Source organism: Lynx rufus, unplaced genomic scaffold (genome assembly GCF_022079265.1).
Source record: "Lynx rufus isolate CCGP_SWC_20201006 ecotype Redwood Valley unplaced genomic scaffold, mLynRuf1.p SCAF_5, whole genome shotgun sequence".
Lineage (NCBI taxonomy): Eukaryota > Metazoa > Chordata > Mammalia > Carnivora > Felidae > Lynx > Lynx rufus.
The window spans coordinates 29612137-29630043 of NW_025814867.1; the positions used below are offsets into that span (position 1 = coordinate 29612137).

Sequence of the window (17907 nt, forward strand, 5' to 3'; positions counted from 1 at the left end):
CCAAGGCCCCGCCCCGTCTGAGGCAGGGATTGTCGCCTAAGTGCTTCGTTCTGGCACCTGATTGGCTCCTTTCCCAGCTCCGCCTTTGTCTCCTCCCACAGCCCTCCCCACCGCAGACCCACAGCGGCGGGCGGAGCTAAGTACGCAGGCGCGGGCTCTGCCTCTCTTTTCTAGTGGCCCGCCCTCCTCCTCCCCCTCCCTCCCCTCCCCACCCCCTCTCCCTTCCTCTCCCGGCCTGCGCGCGCGTGTCTTCCTCCAGCACGCGCCGCCGCAAGCCAGGCACTCTCGCCGGAGAGTCTGGCCCGCGCGTTCCTTTTCCCCTCCGGCTGCGGAGCCGACGGGATTCTGCACCGCCGTCGCGGCAGCAGCTGCAGCCCCGGCAGCCTCGAGCGGCGGGAGCAGCGCGCGATCCCCCCAGGCGGACCGTACCACCGCCCGCCAGCTCGCGGGGGGAACCGCCCGCCCCGCCACACACGCCTCGGCGACCCCGCCGGGCTGAGGCGTCGCCGCGCCCGAGAGCGTGAGCGCAGAGCCGGCCTCGACCCCGAGCTCGGAGTCCCGCGGGCCGCGCCCGCCGCTGGCCCCACCCATCCGGGCCGTGGAGGCTGCGGCCATGGCCGAGACGGAGGAGCGAAGCCTAGATAACTTCTTCGCCAAGAGGGACAAGAAGAAGAAGAAGGAGCGGAGCAGCCGGGCGGCGAACGCCGCGGGAGCGGCGGGCGGCGCCGGCGGGAGCAGCGGAGCCGCGGGCGCAGCGAGCGGCGGGGCGGGAGCGGGGGCCCGGCCTGGCGACGGCGGGACCGCAGGCGCGGGGGCCGCGGGCCCCGGGGCCGCCACCAAGGCCGTGACTAAGGTGAGGGGCCGGGATGAGGGGCCGGGCCGCGCGCTTGCGCCCATGTGCCCGCCCCCGCCGGCCGCCCGCCGGGGGAAGCGTCCGGGAGGGGCCGGCCGGAGGGCGGACGGGTGCGGGGGCTGGCCATGTGACGGGGGCTTCCCACGCCAGGCCGGCTCCCCTCTTCCCGCAGGACTCTCCCCTCGCCCCCAGCCCGCTCTCGCCCCTCCACCTTGTGTCGCTGGCTGGGACCGAGACCCGGACAGCGGCACCCTCGAGGAGAAATGGGTCTGGGGCCGAAGTGCCTGGCCCAGAGCAGCATTTATCGGGTGACGTCTACTCTGAGACTCTTGAGTAATTTGGTGTTCCGACTTTAGCCCAGTTGTCTGAGCTGAATTTTCTAACAATCGCATTTGTGGCAGCTCGAACTGGCAGGGCTTGGCCTCTAAGCCTGTAACAGAATAAGTCTCATGACTACATTGAGGTAGACATTTAGTTGTGGGGTTACTATTGACTTTTTCATTCCACTTTTCCTGGTTGCTTTTAAAGTAACCGCTCTCTTGAAGGAACTGGTGGAGGTAAAAGAAATTTGACTGCTTGGGCACGTTTGTCCTCCAGCCTAGTTTGTCCTCCAGTCCTGCCTCCCTCCCATCCCTTCGGCCTCGGGATCAAGTAAGGGCTTTGGCCAGAAAATGAGTCTGTACTTTAGGTTCCAGATATTTGATCCCCTTTTCATAGTCTGATATTTGCCTTTGTTGTATTTTAACAAATAGCTTTGCTTGATCCAATGGTGTGTGTTTTACAGGATGAAGATGAGTGGAAAGAATTTGAACAAAAAGAGGTTGATTACAGCGGCCTCAGAGTTCAGGCGATGCAAATAAGGTATGGTCTGCTTACAACTGTGTTTAGATAACCCTTAGGATAGGTGTTGTATGTTTGGTTTTTCTCTAGCCCCAAAGCAGCTAGACACAGTGACCTCATGCTTTAGATACGTTTATTAGGGCTGTAAGGATTGTGTCTTCCTCTCTCTGATGGCGGTCCTTTCTATATGCTGATCAAATCAGCTGCCAGCTCCAAAATCCTGTGAGAGCTTGCCTACTTATTTGAGACAGCTAAAAATGAAATGGATTTTGTGGCCTTTAAAATTTTTACTTTTAATATTGGTGGCTTGAACGGCGTGGTTTTCACATCCTGTCCAATAAGCAAGTTCATATATATTTTTGTAGGTGAAGCATACTTAGAAATACGGATTTTAGGTGTTCGCACAATGAAACCAGCCTGTGTAATCAACAGCAAGTTCAAGAAACTAAACATTGCTGCTACAGAAGAAACCTAAGTGCTTTTAGTCACTGCCTTCATTCCCAAGAATAACCGCTATCCTAACACTGTAGATCAATTTTCCTGAGGATTTTATAGGAATGGCATTGGATAGTCCAAGCATGTTATTTTTTTAAAGTTTAAGAAAACAGGACTTTTTTAAAAATTGGGTTGGTTGCCTTAAAGTATTTGAAATTAACATATTCAGTCCAATCTATGGTATTTTGTTTTAGATTCATGTAAATAAATGTCATATTTTAATGGGCTCATAAGGTAGAAAAAACAAGTGAATATATGGTTCCACCATTTTGAGATAAAAACTCTTTAATCTCAGTTTAAAGAAATAAATGAGATCCTAATGAACTGCCTCCAGTTTAAAGTTTGCTATTTGTAGACACCAGTGACCACATGGCACACTGACGGAAGTAATTTTCCTTAACCAGAATACAGCCTTTTGACTTCTCTAAATGGTGACATTTACGGCTTTGAGTAACTGACTCAGAAACCAGGACTAATATTTTTGACATTTGTTGCATTCCTTCCATAGCCAGGCATTATGTCCTAGGTTCTTTCACATTATTTCATGAGCTTAACCAAAGTGAAACCTGACTGATAGTGGGAGACTTTTTAGGAAATGAGGTTTTTCCACTCTTGAAGTTCTTTTGTAGTAATGTTACGTAGACATGATTAGACTACAGTTTTATTCCCAGCCACTTCTTGAATTTGTGTGTTAGATGTCTTTGAAGAGGTGTGGTTTAGAAAATATCCCTGTTTGGGGCACCTGGGTGGCTCCATTGGTTAAGCAACTAACTAACTCTTGATTTCGGCTCAGGTCATGATCTCAGGGTTGGTTTGTGAGATTGAGCCCCTTCGAGAACCCTGCTTGGGATTCTCTCTCTCTTTCTCTGCCACTCCCCATGTGTGCGCTCCCTCACTCTCTCTAAATAAACTTTGTTTTTTTTTTAAGAAGAGAGAATATCCCTCTTTTCCCCAGGGCTTGCCCTGTAAAAATGAAGAGGAGGTATTGTGAAGTTCTTAATCACTGGGGGGTTGTAGAACTGCCTGCGTATGTGGTTCCTGTTTGGCTGTAGAATAAGGCTCTAGGTCTGCCTTGCTTGACCACAGGCCCTTGACTGCACGTTCTGTAGATTTGAATGGACAGGAAGGATGACAGTAAGTGAACTTACTGAGCAAGAGTAGCGCTTTCTGAGGGAGAAAGGTTTCAAATTCACTGAATGCAAGAAACTGATTTTGTTGTATTATAGAGGATATTACCTGTTTTTCTGTCATTGACTCTAAATTCCGTACCCATATTCAGAGTTATTTTTGGCTACTTCAGAGGTGATGAAATAGTTCTTAAGTCATTTCTTTCACCTTTGCTAGGGGCACAGGTAAATCTCAGCTAGGCTAGTATGAGTGTTTAAGTTCTGCTTGACCTGAAGCAGGCCAGCTTTTATGTTGTTTTTTCATTATTCTTAGCATGTAGTCATTTCTCCTAAGTGGTCCTCCACAGGTCTTCCCCTAACCTGCTAACATTGAAAAACCTACCTTCAGGAAGCTGTTTTTGTGGATCCTCCCGTCATTGTGGAATCTAGAGTCTATATTTCCATTCCCTTCATAAATCATTCAATAAAGAGGAATCTAACAGCCTTCAGGAAAAACTTGAGTGTGAGAAGTCCTGTCATCTGAGGCTTAATAATAATGACTAATATTTTCACTTTATGTATTGAAAAACCTTGTAAACTTTGTATTAAATGTTCTTGTCACTGAAACTCAATTGGGTTGGGGTCCCCAGGGAAAGACAGTTTGGTTCATAGGAATGGAAGTAGGTTACTCAGTTAAGTGGGCTGGAGATGATAATGTCTCGAAAACATGGGCTTTGGAGATAGACAAACTCGGGTTTGCATTTTAGCCTCCCACTTATGTGTGACCTTGGGCAAGCTGGTTGGTTGTTGAATGTTGGTTGTGATCTACAAAATTGAGACATGCTAGGATTGTTGTGAGGATTTTTGAGCAGGTTATTTGTAAAATACCCACTTGGTGACATTAATCATCTCTGTTCAGTAGGTAAATTAGGATGATTCAGTGTTGAGAATTTCTGTTATTTAACCATGAGGTACCTGGTTTATAATACCAAGATTTGAGGGAAAGGGTAGTGGAGATGCATAAGATTATCATGTCTGATAGACTTTGGTGAGTCAGTTCACAGTGGACTTAATAGGAGAAAATTACATGTTCAGGTTGGCATTAGTATAACCATACAAACAAAAATCCCTCTCTCAAGAACCTTAAACACTGCTGTCGACTTCCAGTTATTGTCTTCTGTAGCTTGGTCTTACTTTTTAGGCAGAAACCCTTAGAAGGTGGCAGAGAAATGAGATATCTTTTCTCTGAGAAGTTGGGGTGGGTGATTCTTTATGCCTTTAATCTGTTACCTTTTTCTGTCTGAGAGGCAACCTTGCCATCTCAGAATGAGATAAGGGAATATGAAACTTTGGAAATTGACGTAAAGTATCTTGAGGGGGCACCTGGGTGGCTCAGTCAGTTAAGCATCTGACTTTCAGCTCAGGTCATGATCTCACAGTTTGTGATTTCGAGCCCTGCATCGGGCTCTGTGATGACAGCTTGGAGCCTGCTTTGGATTCTGTGTCTCCCTCTCTCTTCTCCACCCCTGCTTGTGCTGTGTCTCTCAAAAATGAATAAACGTTAAAAAAAATTTCTTTTTCAGTAACTTGAAATTTTCAGACTTACAAATTTTTTCATCTAGCTTTTTGCTTTGAAACATTAGAAACCTCAGAAAAGTTGCAAGAATAGTAAAATAAGTGCCCATTTATTTTTTGCTTAGATCTACTGATATTTTTGCCTTACTTGCTTTATCTTCAGTCCGCTGCAGGTATGGCATATCACCTTAAAGTTCTTGACACTACTCCTCAGGTAGGTTAGCCTTCGTGGACCTTTATTGAAGATAAGTGTGCATTTGAGAGAGGAAATTTTTGAGGGGCACCTGGCTGGCTCAGTTGGTGGAGCATACGACTCTTGAGCTCATAAGTTCAAGCCCCATGTTGGGTATCAAGACTACTTAAAATCTTTTTTAAAAAGAAATTTTCAGTAGCAACAAACATATCATACTAACATCCTGTCTCACATTTACCAACTAGCTCAAGATTTAATTACCAAGAGTATTATAAGAGCTTGGAGCGCCTGGGTGGCTCAGTCGGTTGAGCATCCGACTTCGGCTCAGGTTATGATCTCACGGTCTGTGAGTTTGAGCCCCACGTTGGGCTCTGTGCTGACTGCTCAGAGCCTGGATCCTGCTTTGGCTTCTGTGTCTCCCTTTCTCTCTGCCCCTCCCCCACTCATGCTCTGTCTCTCTCTCTCTCTCTCTCTCTCTCAAAAATAAACAAACATTAAAAAAATTTTTTAAAGTATTATAAGAGCTTGTGTCAAATTTTGTGTCTAAGTTAATATATGTATTCAAGGTCATCATTGTTTGTAGACAAGTTCTTTGGAGGGGTGCCATTGGGATGGTGATAAAAAAAAAAAGGGACCTAATACTGGAGCTTAGATTGTTGGTTGATGGTAGGACCTGTGGCCTCTCCTCTCTTTAAAATGGATTTTTGGGAGAAAGAAGGATTTTATTTAATATTTGAAGTAAATGTTGAGCATTTGTCATCTTTAAAGAATTGAGCTCTTGGAGCCCAGTGGGTGTTTTTAGGAACCTTCTTTTTTTTTTTTATTTTTATTTTTATTTATTTTTTTTTTTTCAACGTTTATTTTATTTTTGGGACAGAGAGAGACAGAGCATGAACGGGGGAGGGACAGAGAGAGGGAGACACAGAATCGGAAACAGGCTCCAGGCTCTGAGCCATCAGCCCAGAGCCTGATGCGGGGCTCGAACTCACGGACCGTGAGATCGTGACCTGGCTGAAGTCGGACGCTTAACCGACTGCGCCACCCAGGCGCCCCTTTAGGAACCTTCTTAAGAGATGTAGACCTTTAAACCCATTAAGTAGAGCTGATTAAGTTGTTCTTTCAAGAAATCATTCCTGCATCCAAGCTGGATTCAATTGTAGCAAATACTAGTGTGACTGAAGTGTGCCAGACATCAGGGTTGTAGAAATAAGTCCTGCTCAGCAGCACTTTCAACAATAGCCAAATTATGGAAAGAGCCTAAATATCCATCAACTGATGAATGGATAAAGAAGTTGTGGTATATATATATAAAATGGAATACTACTTGGCAATGAGAAAGAATGGAGTATGGCCTTTTGTAGCAACATGGATGGAACTGGAGAGTGTTATGCTAAGTGAAATAAGTCATACAGAGAAAGACAGATACCATATGTTTTCATTCTTACGTGGATCCTGAGAAACTTGACAGAATACCATGGGGGAGGGGAGGGGGGGAGTTAGAGAGGGAGGGAGGCAAACCATAAGAGACTTTTAAAGACTGAGAATAAACAGGGTTGATGGGGGGTGGGGGGGGGAAGTGGGTGATGGGCACCTGTTGGGATGAGCACTGGGTGTTGCATGGAAACCAATTTGACAATAAATTTCATATTAAAAAAACAGTAACAAAAAAGAAATAAGTCCTGCTCTACTAAACACCAGTAGATCGTTTCAGTGATGTGCAGGGTGCTGTGGAACACAGGAGAGAGACGCTTGGTCTGCCGTGAAGAGGTTGAGAAAGTCTTTGGAGGAGGTGCAGTGCCATTTTAGGCTGCCGGCATAGCTCATCGGGCATGTCCGTCTTCATTTTGCTGTTGTCTAACAGTGGTTCGATAATAGTGTCAAACCAATGGAGGTACCTACCATTCTCATAGAAGCACAGCTACTAAAATCCTAGCGTTGGGATGCATAAATTCTCATGTAATGTCCCTTGAGATAAAGAGGTAAGAATGTTCCATTTTTATTAATAAACTGCTGCAGGATGTATAATCCTGATCAGCCTTCCTGAAAGTGAATTTCTCAACATAGAGAAAATTTCTGTGTCATATATTAGAGCTCTAAAGAGGATAAAATGAAAGAGGCAACATGAAAATATGGGCTCTGGAGACCCAGGGATTGGCTCCCCTACTTTGTAGCTCTGGGGGAGGGACTTAATGTCCAAGTGTCAGTTTCCTCCCGTGTCAGTGAGCCTCCTGCCTGCTTTGGTGGTATTGTGAGGTTTAACTTTGCAAAGTGGTAGGACACTTCCCGGCCTCCTAGATGCTCTGTAAATATTCCCTTTGCTAGCATCATCATTCCGCCTTACGACCAACAGTGCCTTATGGACTTTTGCATATTTAAGACTGTATACTTTAAGTTGTGATAATATACTTACAAGTAGCAGAGTAGTGTTTGGAAATGTGAATTTTAGCTGATGAGAAGCTATGTATATTTTATTTGGGTCAAACACAATTTTAGCCTATTGACTTCTGTGGGAATAATTCTTTGCAACATTTGTCTTACTACAGTATTTAGAGATTTGACATTTCCTGGAGTGTGTAAATGCAGAAAAGTAATCAGATATTTAAATCATTTCTACCCTGCCCATAGTACTATGGCATTTTGGCAAGGCTGTTAGCATCTCTGGGCCTTAGTTCCCTCTGTTGGATGAAGGGTCCTGACTAGACAGTTTCCAATGTTTCATTTAACTAATACTTCAGAATGTTAAGAAACCAAAATATTAAGTTGTCTTGTGTTTATTATTACAGATATACAATTCTTTGAATTAAACAAATCACTCTTATTTCTTAGGAATAGTTTATAATTTACGGGATTTTTAGATTAGTGATTCAGTTCTTCACTTGTCTGAGGGTGAACAGGTAATAAACACTAGATAGTTAAGGAACCTTCTTTTACAGTGGACCCTCAGTATTCTGTCAGACCAAATTGGGGGTTTTATTTAATGTTTTATTGTGAATTACAAAAACTATACATTAAGGACATTTGAAAAGTATAACAGCATAAAGAATGGCTCAGGGATTATCAGTGTTAGAATTTTTTGGTTTTTAGTTAATTGTTTACTACAAGCTGATAATTCTGGCGTTTAGATGTATTAATCACCAAATATAAAAGCAGTTTAAAGAAAAGTCTGTCTTAAGAGTCCGGTATATGTATTTGAAAAATAGTGATTCAGCATATTTTGCTGAGTCAACTGTTTCAAAATGTAGATGACCAACTGAAATGAAAGCTAACATACCTTGGGGTATATATGACAATACAAGTGCCATGAATGTTCTTAAATCTTTGTGGGGATCTTCTTGTCTAGCCTGGATTGGGATGCTGCAACATTACTAACAAGTCTGATGTAACTAGGTATATAACACGTATGGTTTTAACTCATGAACCAATATTAAAGTGTAACTGCATTGCTGTGGGTTCAGAAGTGAATTTTAAAAAATGGGGAGTGGTGGACAGTACTAATGATTGGATACCACTGTTAGACTCCTAGATAAGTTAGGACCTTACTGTCCTTACCTGGTCATTCATTCCACATATAAACTTTAGAAAACAAGGTTATAGTGTTTGGTTTCTATTTTTAAAAATCCATTTAAGGGGTGCCTGGGTGGCTCGGTTGGTTAAGTCTCCAACTCTTGATTTTGGCTCAAGTCATCATCTCACGTCAGAGCCCTATATCAGGCTCTGCACTGACAGTGTGGACCCTGCTTGGGATTCTGTCTCTCCGCCCCTCCGGCGCACGCTTGTGCGTGCACGCACTCTCTCTCTCCCTCTCTCAATAAATAAATAAGCTTAAATCCATTTAAAAAGAACATTTTTTTTTTTCAAAAAAAAAAAAAAAAACATGTTCATGTTGTGGATTTTAGAAATTTTGAGTTTTGTTCCATCTTAGTTGTTTCTTAATAAGGCGGTAGCATCTGTGCTGCTTGTTTGAAAGCTCAAATGAATATTAAAAAGCAGGTAATAGTAAACACTTAACTGCTTAGTATATCCCAGGTACTGTTCTCAGTGCTTTGTGTCTGTTAACTCACTTAATCTTACTGTTCTCCCCATTTTACATTTGTGGAAACTGAGGCATACAAAAGTTAAGTGCTATACTCAGTCTCCTGGCTAGTAAGTGGCAGAACCAGGCAGTCTGGCTTTAGAATCTGCTCATAACTACGTGCTGCATGAACAAAAATGAAATCACGCTTTCTAGTACCCAGCTACTTCTTTTAACATTACAAAAAAAAAAATTATTCAGGGGTCCCTGGGTGGCTCAGTCAGTTTGGCATCTAACCCTTGATTTCAGCTCAGATCATGATCTCAGGGTTCATGAGATGGAGTCCCACATCAGGCTCCAAGCTGACAGTGCTGGGCCTGCTTGGGATTCTTTCTCTGCCCCTCTGCTGCACACACACTCTCTCAAAATAAAAAATAAAAATAAATAAATTTAAAATCATTTTTAAAATAACTTCCTATTTAATATTAGGTATATAGATTTTGTTTTAGTAAGTCTTTGGTTTAATTGACATTGAATTGAATATTACTGTCATGTTAGTATAGGCCTAACATTTTAAACAGCAGCACTGGATTCTATTATATATTAACAAAAAGGGAAACTGAAAGGTGGCTTGGCCATATTCTCTGTTCTTTTTTCCTCTTGAACTATAGTCTCAAGTAAAATTGTGCTACAGATGCAGATTGAAGATGCGTCTGTTCCCCTCACCCCTTCCTGATTGCCACCCTAGACCTCTAAATTTGGTGGACATTGTCTTTGAAATTATTTGTGTGTGTGTCTTTAAAGGAGACCATTAGTTATTCAAGAAGGTTGTCTTATAGCCAGGACTTCCCTTGAAATGGAAGGAAAGCACACTTAGATGTCCTTTTGCAGAAGCCAAGAGAGGCCATGATGATCCCAAGGTCACATGGTAGGGTGGGAGTCGTCTGTACATTGTTACAGCCATGATCACTGATTAGATATCAAAGGGAGACATGTCTTAAACGTGGAAGGCCAGGGACAGCTTTAGGCAACAACTTGTTTTTTCAATAGGAGAGAAGAGGGAGGTTGATAGGCTGAAGTTCTAGGAAAAACCACCATTGTCATAGAACGTGATTCATGGAAGGGTTGGTAGTCTGCCAGAGGTGGCATCAGCAAGGACAAATAGCTGCAGAAAGGAAGTTAGATTTTACAGTTAACTCACTGATTACTGACTCCAGCCAATAAAGAATAAAGAAATAAGAAATTGGCATTAAAACCACTGCAGACAGTCTTAGGATGGTGTGTTACCATGATGTATGTGTCACATTTATAATCACTAGTAAAGCCAAAGACTGAGTTTTTGTATTCTCTTCTTTTTTAAACAGGTGACAGACATATCTGGTGATCGGGACCAGTTCTAGATATATTCCCTGTGTCACACAGTAGAGACTGGCACTAAAAAGTCTGTAGCAGTGATGTAAATACTGAACGCAGACTTGTTTTCTCTATTGGAATGTGAATTCTAATTTTGAGAGTTTTTTGTGATATGTACTAAACAATTAGCCAATGACACACAACTTCCAAAAATCATTTCATCCCTGAAAATAATGCTTACTACCATCAGTGCTAAACAAGTGGGGGATTGGGGCTCTGAAGAGGTTAAGGGACTTTTCAAGGGTCACACAGATATCAGCATTGATAGAACTAAGGGTTTGGATTGACACTTTTCCTGGTGGTTTTATAATTGAATTTCCTGGGGCACCTGGGTGGCTCAGTCGGTTGAGCGACTGACTTCGGCTCAGGTCATGATCTCACGGTTTGTGAGTTCGAGCCCCGTGTCGGGCTCTGTGCTGACCACTCAGAGCCTGGAGCCTGCTTTGGCTTCTGTGTCTCCCTCTCTCTCTGCCCCTCCCCCACTCATGCTCTGTCTCTCTCTGTCTCAGAAATAAAACATTTAAAAAAAATTTATAATTGAATTTCCTCATTTGCTTTTCCAATAGTGAAAAGGAAGAAGAAGATAATGAAAAAAGAGAAGATCCAGGTGACAATTGGGAAGAAGGTGGAGGTGGTGGTGGTGGTGTCGAAAAATCTTCCGGCCCCTGGAATAAAACCGCTCCGGTACAGGCACCTCCTGCTGCAGTAATTGGTAATCTTAATGTTTTATTTTCATGAAGACGTCTAGGTATGGTTTTACATATGGTTAGCTTTCAACTGAATGAATGCTGTGGTAGAATGAGAGGGGTTCCTTTCTGTTCTTGGGGGAGAGGTTTGTATATGTCTGTTTAAAGATTTTTACATCCTTAGGAAAGGAATTTGGAAGTTAAGATATGTGCTTTTCTGTAGGCTTCTTACATTTATATGTAAACTAACTTACCAAATTTAAATATTTAAGTCATTTGTTTTACTTTTTGACAGTTGGCTAATGGATAATTGAGTACCTGTGTTTCCACCTGTGTTTCTTTTTTTTCTCCCCATTTTACTGTCTTGAAGCATGAATTCTCACAAGGGCAGATTTTATCACTCGTTTTTTATACAGAATAATACAAAGAATAACAAATCTTACTGCCCAGAGATCACAGATAACTACTGTGTGTCAACATTTTTGCATCCTTTTTAGTACTTTACTGTGTTATGTTTTTCCATTCAACTTTGTGTTTATTTTTGAGGGCATGTGAGGGAGGGTCAGAAAGGGGGGGGGGGGAGGGGAGGGACAGTTTCCAAAGCAGGTTCTGTGCTAACAGCAGAGCTCTTAACATGTTTTACTGCATCTGTCACTGATCCCTGATGACCTCAGCATTGCTAAACTCCATTTCCCAGTCTCTGTCCTCAATGTTCCCCATCCTCAACATTTGCTGTAGCTCATCACCCCTTTGAAACACACTCTTCTATTGACTTCCAGGACACCACGGTCTCCTTGCTTCCTCAATGGTTAGCTCTCAGACTCCCTGGCTGGGGTCTCTTCTTCCTCCCTGCCTCTAAGTGATACTCATCCCCAGCGCTCAGCCCTTGCCACTCTCTTCTCTGTGGCCTTACTCCCCTGGCAATCTCCACATGCCAGCGACTCCAGAATTCACATCCACTCAGATCTCCCCTGACCTCCAAACACGTAGATCTTAACCATGTACCCAGCACCTCAATATTCACATATCCAAAACTGAACCCTTCACATAGAGTTGACCCGAAACAACATTATATGAATTACTGCAGTAACCTATTAAGTGGTCGGCCTGCTTCCCTACGTACACTGTTCCCAACGCACCCAGTGGCCAGTGTAGTGATCATTTCAAATGTGACCTGAAAGTGTCTCAGATGTTGACAAGCCTCCATTGGTGTCCCCTCTAATCAGAATAGAAGCTGAAGTTCTCAGACTTGCAGCACCTTAGATGCCTGTCTTGGGATCTCTTTTTCTGATTTTGTCTTTTAGTCAGGTCCTTGCTCACTCTGCTCCTTGGACATACCAGGCACATTGCTGCTGCAGGCCCTTGTGCATATGTTTTCAGCCTGAATTCTCTCCTTTATATTGGGAGTCTCTAAGTAAGCTTTTTCTGTAAAGGGCCAGATAGTAGGTAATTTAGGTTTTGAGGGCCATACAGAAGACTATTTTAATTACTCAGCTCTGCTGTTACGGCACAAAAGCAGCCGTAGACCATACGTACACCCATTGAGTGTAGCTGTGTTCCAGTAAAACATTTATAAGATCAGTGTCAGACCTGATTTGGCTTGTTTACCAACTCAGTATGTTGGCCTCCTTTCAGGCCTTGTTCACTTTTCACTCGTCACTGAGTCCCTACCCATCGTGTTCCCTGGACAGACCCTTCCCCCACCTTAATTTTTGGTATGGCACCAATTTTTACATATTTGATTTCCTTACTCTGGGATAACACTGTCCAATAGTACTTTTTGCAGTGATGGAATAGCACTGTTCACTAGTAGCCACTAGCCATATGCGGCTATTGAGTCCTTAAAATGCGACTGATACAACCAAGGAACTGAATTTTTAAGTCTTTCATTTTAAATAGCTGCATGTGGCTAGTTGCCAAGAATATACAGTTCACGAAGGCCGGTCCTTAACATTTGTATGCCCACTACGAACAGTACCTGACACATAGCAGGTGCTTAGTAACCAATGAATGCATGTTATATTATGGCTTTCCCACGCTTAATTAAAAGCCGTATGAGACAATAACCCTTTATGCATTATGCATTATGTTGCAGCTAATAAATGATGTAGGCTTTTCTTTGAAAGGAAGTTTTTGATAAATGGAACAGCATGTAAAATACTGAATCCATGTTGAGAATGGGGAGAAAAAATGATAACATAGCAAAAAGCCAGAAGGCTCTGTCCCCAAAATGTTAGCCATCATGGAAGACTTTGGGCTGTTCAGCAGTTTAGTTTTTTCCTGCTTTTCCTGTGTTTTATAAAACAAGATCCATTGATGATATGACAGTGAAATTAAGGGTATCAAGTATATTTTTTTACTAGTCTTTTAGAATTAAAAATATATACACAAGCATTTTAGTAAGTAAATTCTTTATACTGGCATCTTAATTAACCCATCAACCAGGTAAAGAGGTGATTATCCACATTGCCGATATATATACTGAGGGCTGACATGGTCATACTCTGAAAGGCAGTCCCTCTTGGGCCTGCCTCCCAGGTCCAGCAGATTTCTTTCCCACTTCTAGTAAGTTGAATTCTAGAACTCATTTACATAGGTAATTAAAATTGTACATGGGAGAAAAATTAGACTACCCTAGAAAAATAAGAGTATTTTTGCTTTCAGACTCTCAGGTAACTTTTTGTTTTCCAGAGACTGTCATGTAGGTATTGTTTTTTTCTGTAATTATCAAATGATTGGGAATGTGAGAATAGCTTATTAAAATGCCAGGCGTTTGAATGGTTTCTCTAAACTGTTATGAAATACCAGTTACAGAAACCCCAGAACCAGCGATGACTAGCGGTGTGTATAGGCCCCCTGGAGCCAGGTTAACCACAACAAGGAAAACACCGCAAGGCCCACCAGAAATCTACAGTGACACACAGTTCCCGTCCCTGCAGTCCACTGCCAAGCATGTAGAAAGCCGGAAGTAAGTACTCCAGCTCTCGCCTTTTTATCTTGGCGTGCTCTGTCCCTTGGCCAGGGAGTGGGATGTAGGAGATGGGAGAACCCACCTGGGTTGGGGGAGGGGGGTTGTTCTCTTGTAGGTAAAGCCCAGGCCACAGCTGACAGGCAGCTGAGAATTAGGGTAGGACTTACATGCCTTAGGGCTGGAAAGGGGGAGGGCTGGAGGGGGCTGTGGGGAAAGAGCGCCAAGAGACCAGGTCTCTTTATCCTTGGTTTATATGTTGTTCTGTAGCTATGACAAGTCATGCCTAGTTTAGAATTCTTTCTAACATGGAAACTAGAAATGTAAGAGCGGTATTTTCATTGTATTCCCAGTTGATGTGAATAGATGAAAGATGTTGGCATTTATAAATCTAATATTAAAATAATCTTATTTCAGCAGGTACTTAAAATGAATGCTACCTGGAGTTAAATGACCACATTTGGCACATCCACATCTTTTTTAGGGACATGAATTTTTTAAAGTAAATAAAACGGGAAGAAATGTAGTAAAAGACATTAGATGGAAATACTGTTGGGGGGGTGGAGGTAGCTTTTTTAAAGTAAATCCAAGCCTTTTTTGCCTCTGAGAGCCTAATTTAAGCCTCCACTTTATCTGACCCACTCCCATAAGGAAGAAGTGAGGAGAAATCATTGAATGATGAGTAGAACTTTACTTGAATAAGAAAACCATTGCCCTTATGCATAAAGAAAGAGAGGTATTATTTATTGTTTGCTAAAAATAAAAGTGACTCTTAGAAGGAATCACCGTGTCATTAGATAGCCTTTTGACTTTCCAGTTGTCTTCAAGTTGGTCCCAAAATAGATTTGCCACCACAGAAAATAACACCATAGAGCCTCAGTACTCATGTTTTCTGTTCCTTTGAAGCCTAGAAAATGATTTGATGATGATTTTATGTGCAACTTTCCCCTGTCAAAAGCAGAGCATTCCTAAGTCAGAATGGCGTAAAGCAGAGAGGATCCCTCACTTTCTGAAAGTTTGCACTACACTTCACTTTTACAGGAAGACCTATGTTAGTGCGCGTTTTCGCTACCTGAAAGAAATCTGGAGAGATGTTCACTGTTACGGGAAAGGCTGTTGCCATCCTAATATAGGTCTTCTGTAAAAGCAAGTGGTGTAACAGGAACTTTCAGGAAGCAGGGGATACCTGTACCAGTTTCCCTTCCTATTCCTCCCTCAGGATACTTCTAAGGGGTGACTTGTTTTTTGGGGGGTTTTTTTGTTTTGTTTTTTGTTTTGATTGGTTGGTTTTTTTAATTTGAGGAAGAATTTACACAACAACCCAGCGAAAAAATTTACTGATTACATTTCTTTTCCCTTAGGGATAAAGAAATGGAGAAGAGCTTTGAAGTAGTAAGACACAAAACTAGAGGTAGGGATGAGGTTTCAAAAAACCAGGCCCTTAAACTTCAGCTAGACAACCAGTATGCTGTGCTTGAAAATCAGAAAAGCAGCCACACACAGTACAATTAAGGAATGGTCTTTGCTAACCCTTCTAAGGTAACTAGACCACAGCTAACCACCAGGAACAGCCATTCATCATCTGATCTCTGCTGGACCCGCGGCCGATGCAGACCACTCGATATAAGTGACCGTCCCTATTGCACTATGGAAGCATAAGTGTCACACTGCTCTTTGTGTTGTATTGGATGTAGGGGGAGTCTCATTGTTCTATAAATGCGTGAACTAGATTCAGCAGTGTTCTTTCGTTATTACTCTGCAAGTACAAAAACAAACTGCAGCCAGTGGTCATTTCAAAATCTTTTTATGTTCAGATACTGAGCCTTCGTAAGGGCTGACTACCTCAGGTTTGCTGCACTCGTCGCGGACTTCTTGTGGATCACAACTTCTGGACACGAAGGTTACAGCTAGTAAGTGTCGGTGTGAAGCTTGAAACCAGCTCTCCTGGATTCCTATCAAATCCTGCAGAAAGTCAGCCATCTCGGTTCTGATCTGCTGTAAAAGATGAAGATTTAAGTGACCTTAATTAACCTGTCCTGTGCCCCACCCTTAAGGAATACTCTGTAGTGGGCTGTGTTAGACTTCCTGGAACGTGCCGCTCTCAAAAGAACTCCTGTGTTCAGATAATCTGTGTAGTAGGGCTGTGATTTTATAATTTAAACTTTGAGTTGTATCCTGGGGTAACCATAAGTTAAATTCAACCAAACTTGGGTCCACCCAGTGGGAAAGGGGGTTGGGGGGGGGAGTGATCTTTCTTCTTTTAGTGATTTCTTATTATTTGGGTAGTGCTTTTTCTGTGTTCCACATTAAGGCCTTTTTTTTTTTTTTTTTTTTTTTGGAATAAGTTCTTTGACAGAGCATATTGCTTGGTTGAATAAGTAACCTGAAATATGCGTTAGGATTGTGAAACGTCTCGTGAAATTTGCCAATCCCTAGAGTGGAACCAAATAGCCTTTGATGTAAAGGGCAGTGGATGCAGGGGGCTCTCCTTCAGGTGCTGCTAAAGCCTCCTCTGATCAGGTCTAAACTGTACAGTAAACTGCAGTGGAAAGAGTAAGGGCTCTGCTCAGGCCACGTGATTCACTGACCTGTCCTTATAAATCCAGAGCAACGTGAGCAGAACCTTCACCTAAAACCCACTTGGGTTTTCACGGATCTTGCGTGATCTTTGACAAGATTTCCAGATACACTTGTGCCCAAATTGTTAAGGTATTGGACCTTCCGTAGATGCAATGACTGTGCCAGCTTAGCTCTGTTCTCAACCTTTTGGTATGTCTGTGTTCGTTTGAAGAGTCAGGGGCGAGAGGGACAGGTGATGTAGCACTTCTGTTTTTAATAATTACAGCTTAAACTATCCAGTAATTTTTAGTCCTTAAAGGGACTTCAGGATGCTACCCAGGATTACTGAGAAGTCTTTCCATCTAATGAGATAGTCTGGTAATTTACTAGTTTTGTATCTTTGGTTCAATAGAAATACTTCAAAGTGGTATGTGACTGCTTGATGCAGAGTCTGGGTTTCTCTATAATAAATCCCTTTGCCAAATGCAGGAGTTGCAGACTTGCTACTGGCAAGAGTGAAGCAAACGAGCGAGTAGAGCGAGTAGAACTATTCCTGTGTGGGGGCATCTCCTATGGGAGTTTAGTCTGATGAAAGTGTCAGTGCAGGAATCAGCTCCTGGGAGTTGACAGTATCTCCTGACAGGACCTGCCCACCACACCTGGACCCTAACGGCGTTGTTGGAGGCGACAGGCAGGATGCCTGGCCTCTGGTGTATTGGGGCGAGTAGCTGAGCCAGCCAAGGAGAGGTTGGATGATTAAGCAAGAAACAAGGGATTCTTGGTTAAACTGAAGACTTCGTTTGGGAACCAAAAATCTTAACAAATAGTCTCTTGGACCTTGAGCCACATATTTCCCCTGAAAAGTATGCATTTTTTTTCCAGCAAAATTTTGTTGGGGGTTACGTTATTGAGGAATGAACTGAGATGAATATGCGCAACTTTTATTTAATGGCATACTACGCTAGAAATCTGAAGACCTGCGGGAGATATAAAGTTCCAACTCTTGTTATAACTTTTTAAAAGATTGTGAAATTATAAAAATGCACATGAATCAAGTTTTAATATACTGTATGATGGGTGGGTGAGGCTGTCCATTGTACCATTTCTTTCTTTGAATTCTCAGGCATGGTTTGGCAGTGCAAGAACTCTGTAACATTAACAAATTCAATAAAAAGTAAATATATGGATTCTGGAGTCTGATAGTCTT

At 42.7% G+C, this 17907-nt stretch overlaps 1 protein-coding gene across 6 annotated transcripts; it reads left to right on the top strand.

Annotated features, from left to right (window-relative positions):
• Window positions 1–219: 219 nt before the first annotated feature.
• Window positions 220–16354, top strand: CDV3 (CDV3 homolog). 6 transcript variants are annotated; one of them, XM_047099324.1, is made up of 6 exons: window positions 221–853; window positions 1638–1714; window positions 11054–11199; window positions 13982–14141; window positions 15503–15552; window positions 15681–16354. In XM_047099324.1, exons 1-6 carry the CDS (start codon window positions 614–616, stop codon window positions 15686–15688), a joined length of 681 nt encoding a protein of 226 aa, XP_046955280.1. In that variant the 5' UTR covers window positions 221–613; the 3' UTR covers window positions 15689–16354. The 6 variants fall into 6 exon arrangements, with proteins under 6 accessions (XP_046955278.1, XP_046955280.1, XP_046955279.1 ...); XM_047099323.1 differs by having other exon boundaries at window positions 15956–16354; XM_047099322.1 differs by having other exon boundaries at window positions 220–853; window positions 15503–16354.
• The last annotated feature ends 1553 nt before the right edge of the window (window positions 16355–17907 follow it).

Coding starts and splice junctions, on each gene's coding strand:
- CDV3 (XM_047099322.1), top strand. CDS start 614: ATGGCCGAGACGGAGGAGCGAAGCCTAGATAACTTCTTCGCCAAGAGG. Junction 854..1,637: donor CCACCAAGGCCGTGACTAAG/GTGAGGGGCCGG, acceptor TGTGTTTTACAG/GATGAAGATGAGTGGAAAGA. Junction 1,715..11,053: donor GTTCAGGCGATGCAAATAAG/GTATGGTCTGCT, acceptor CTTTTCCAATAG/TGAAAAGGAAGAAGAAGATA.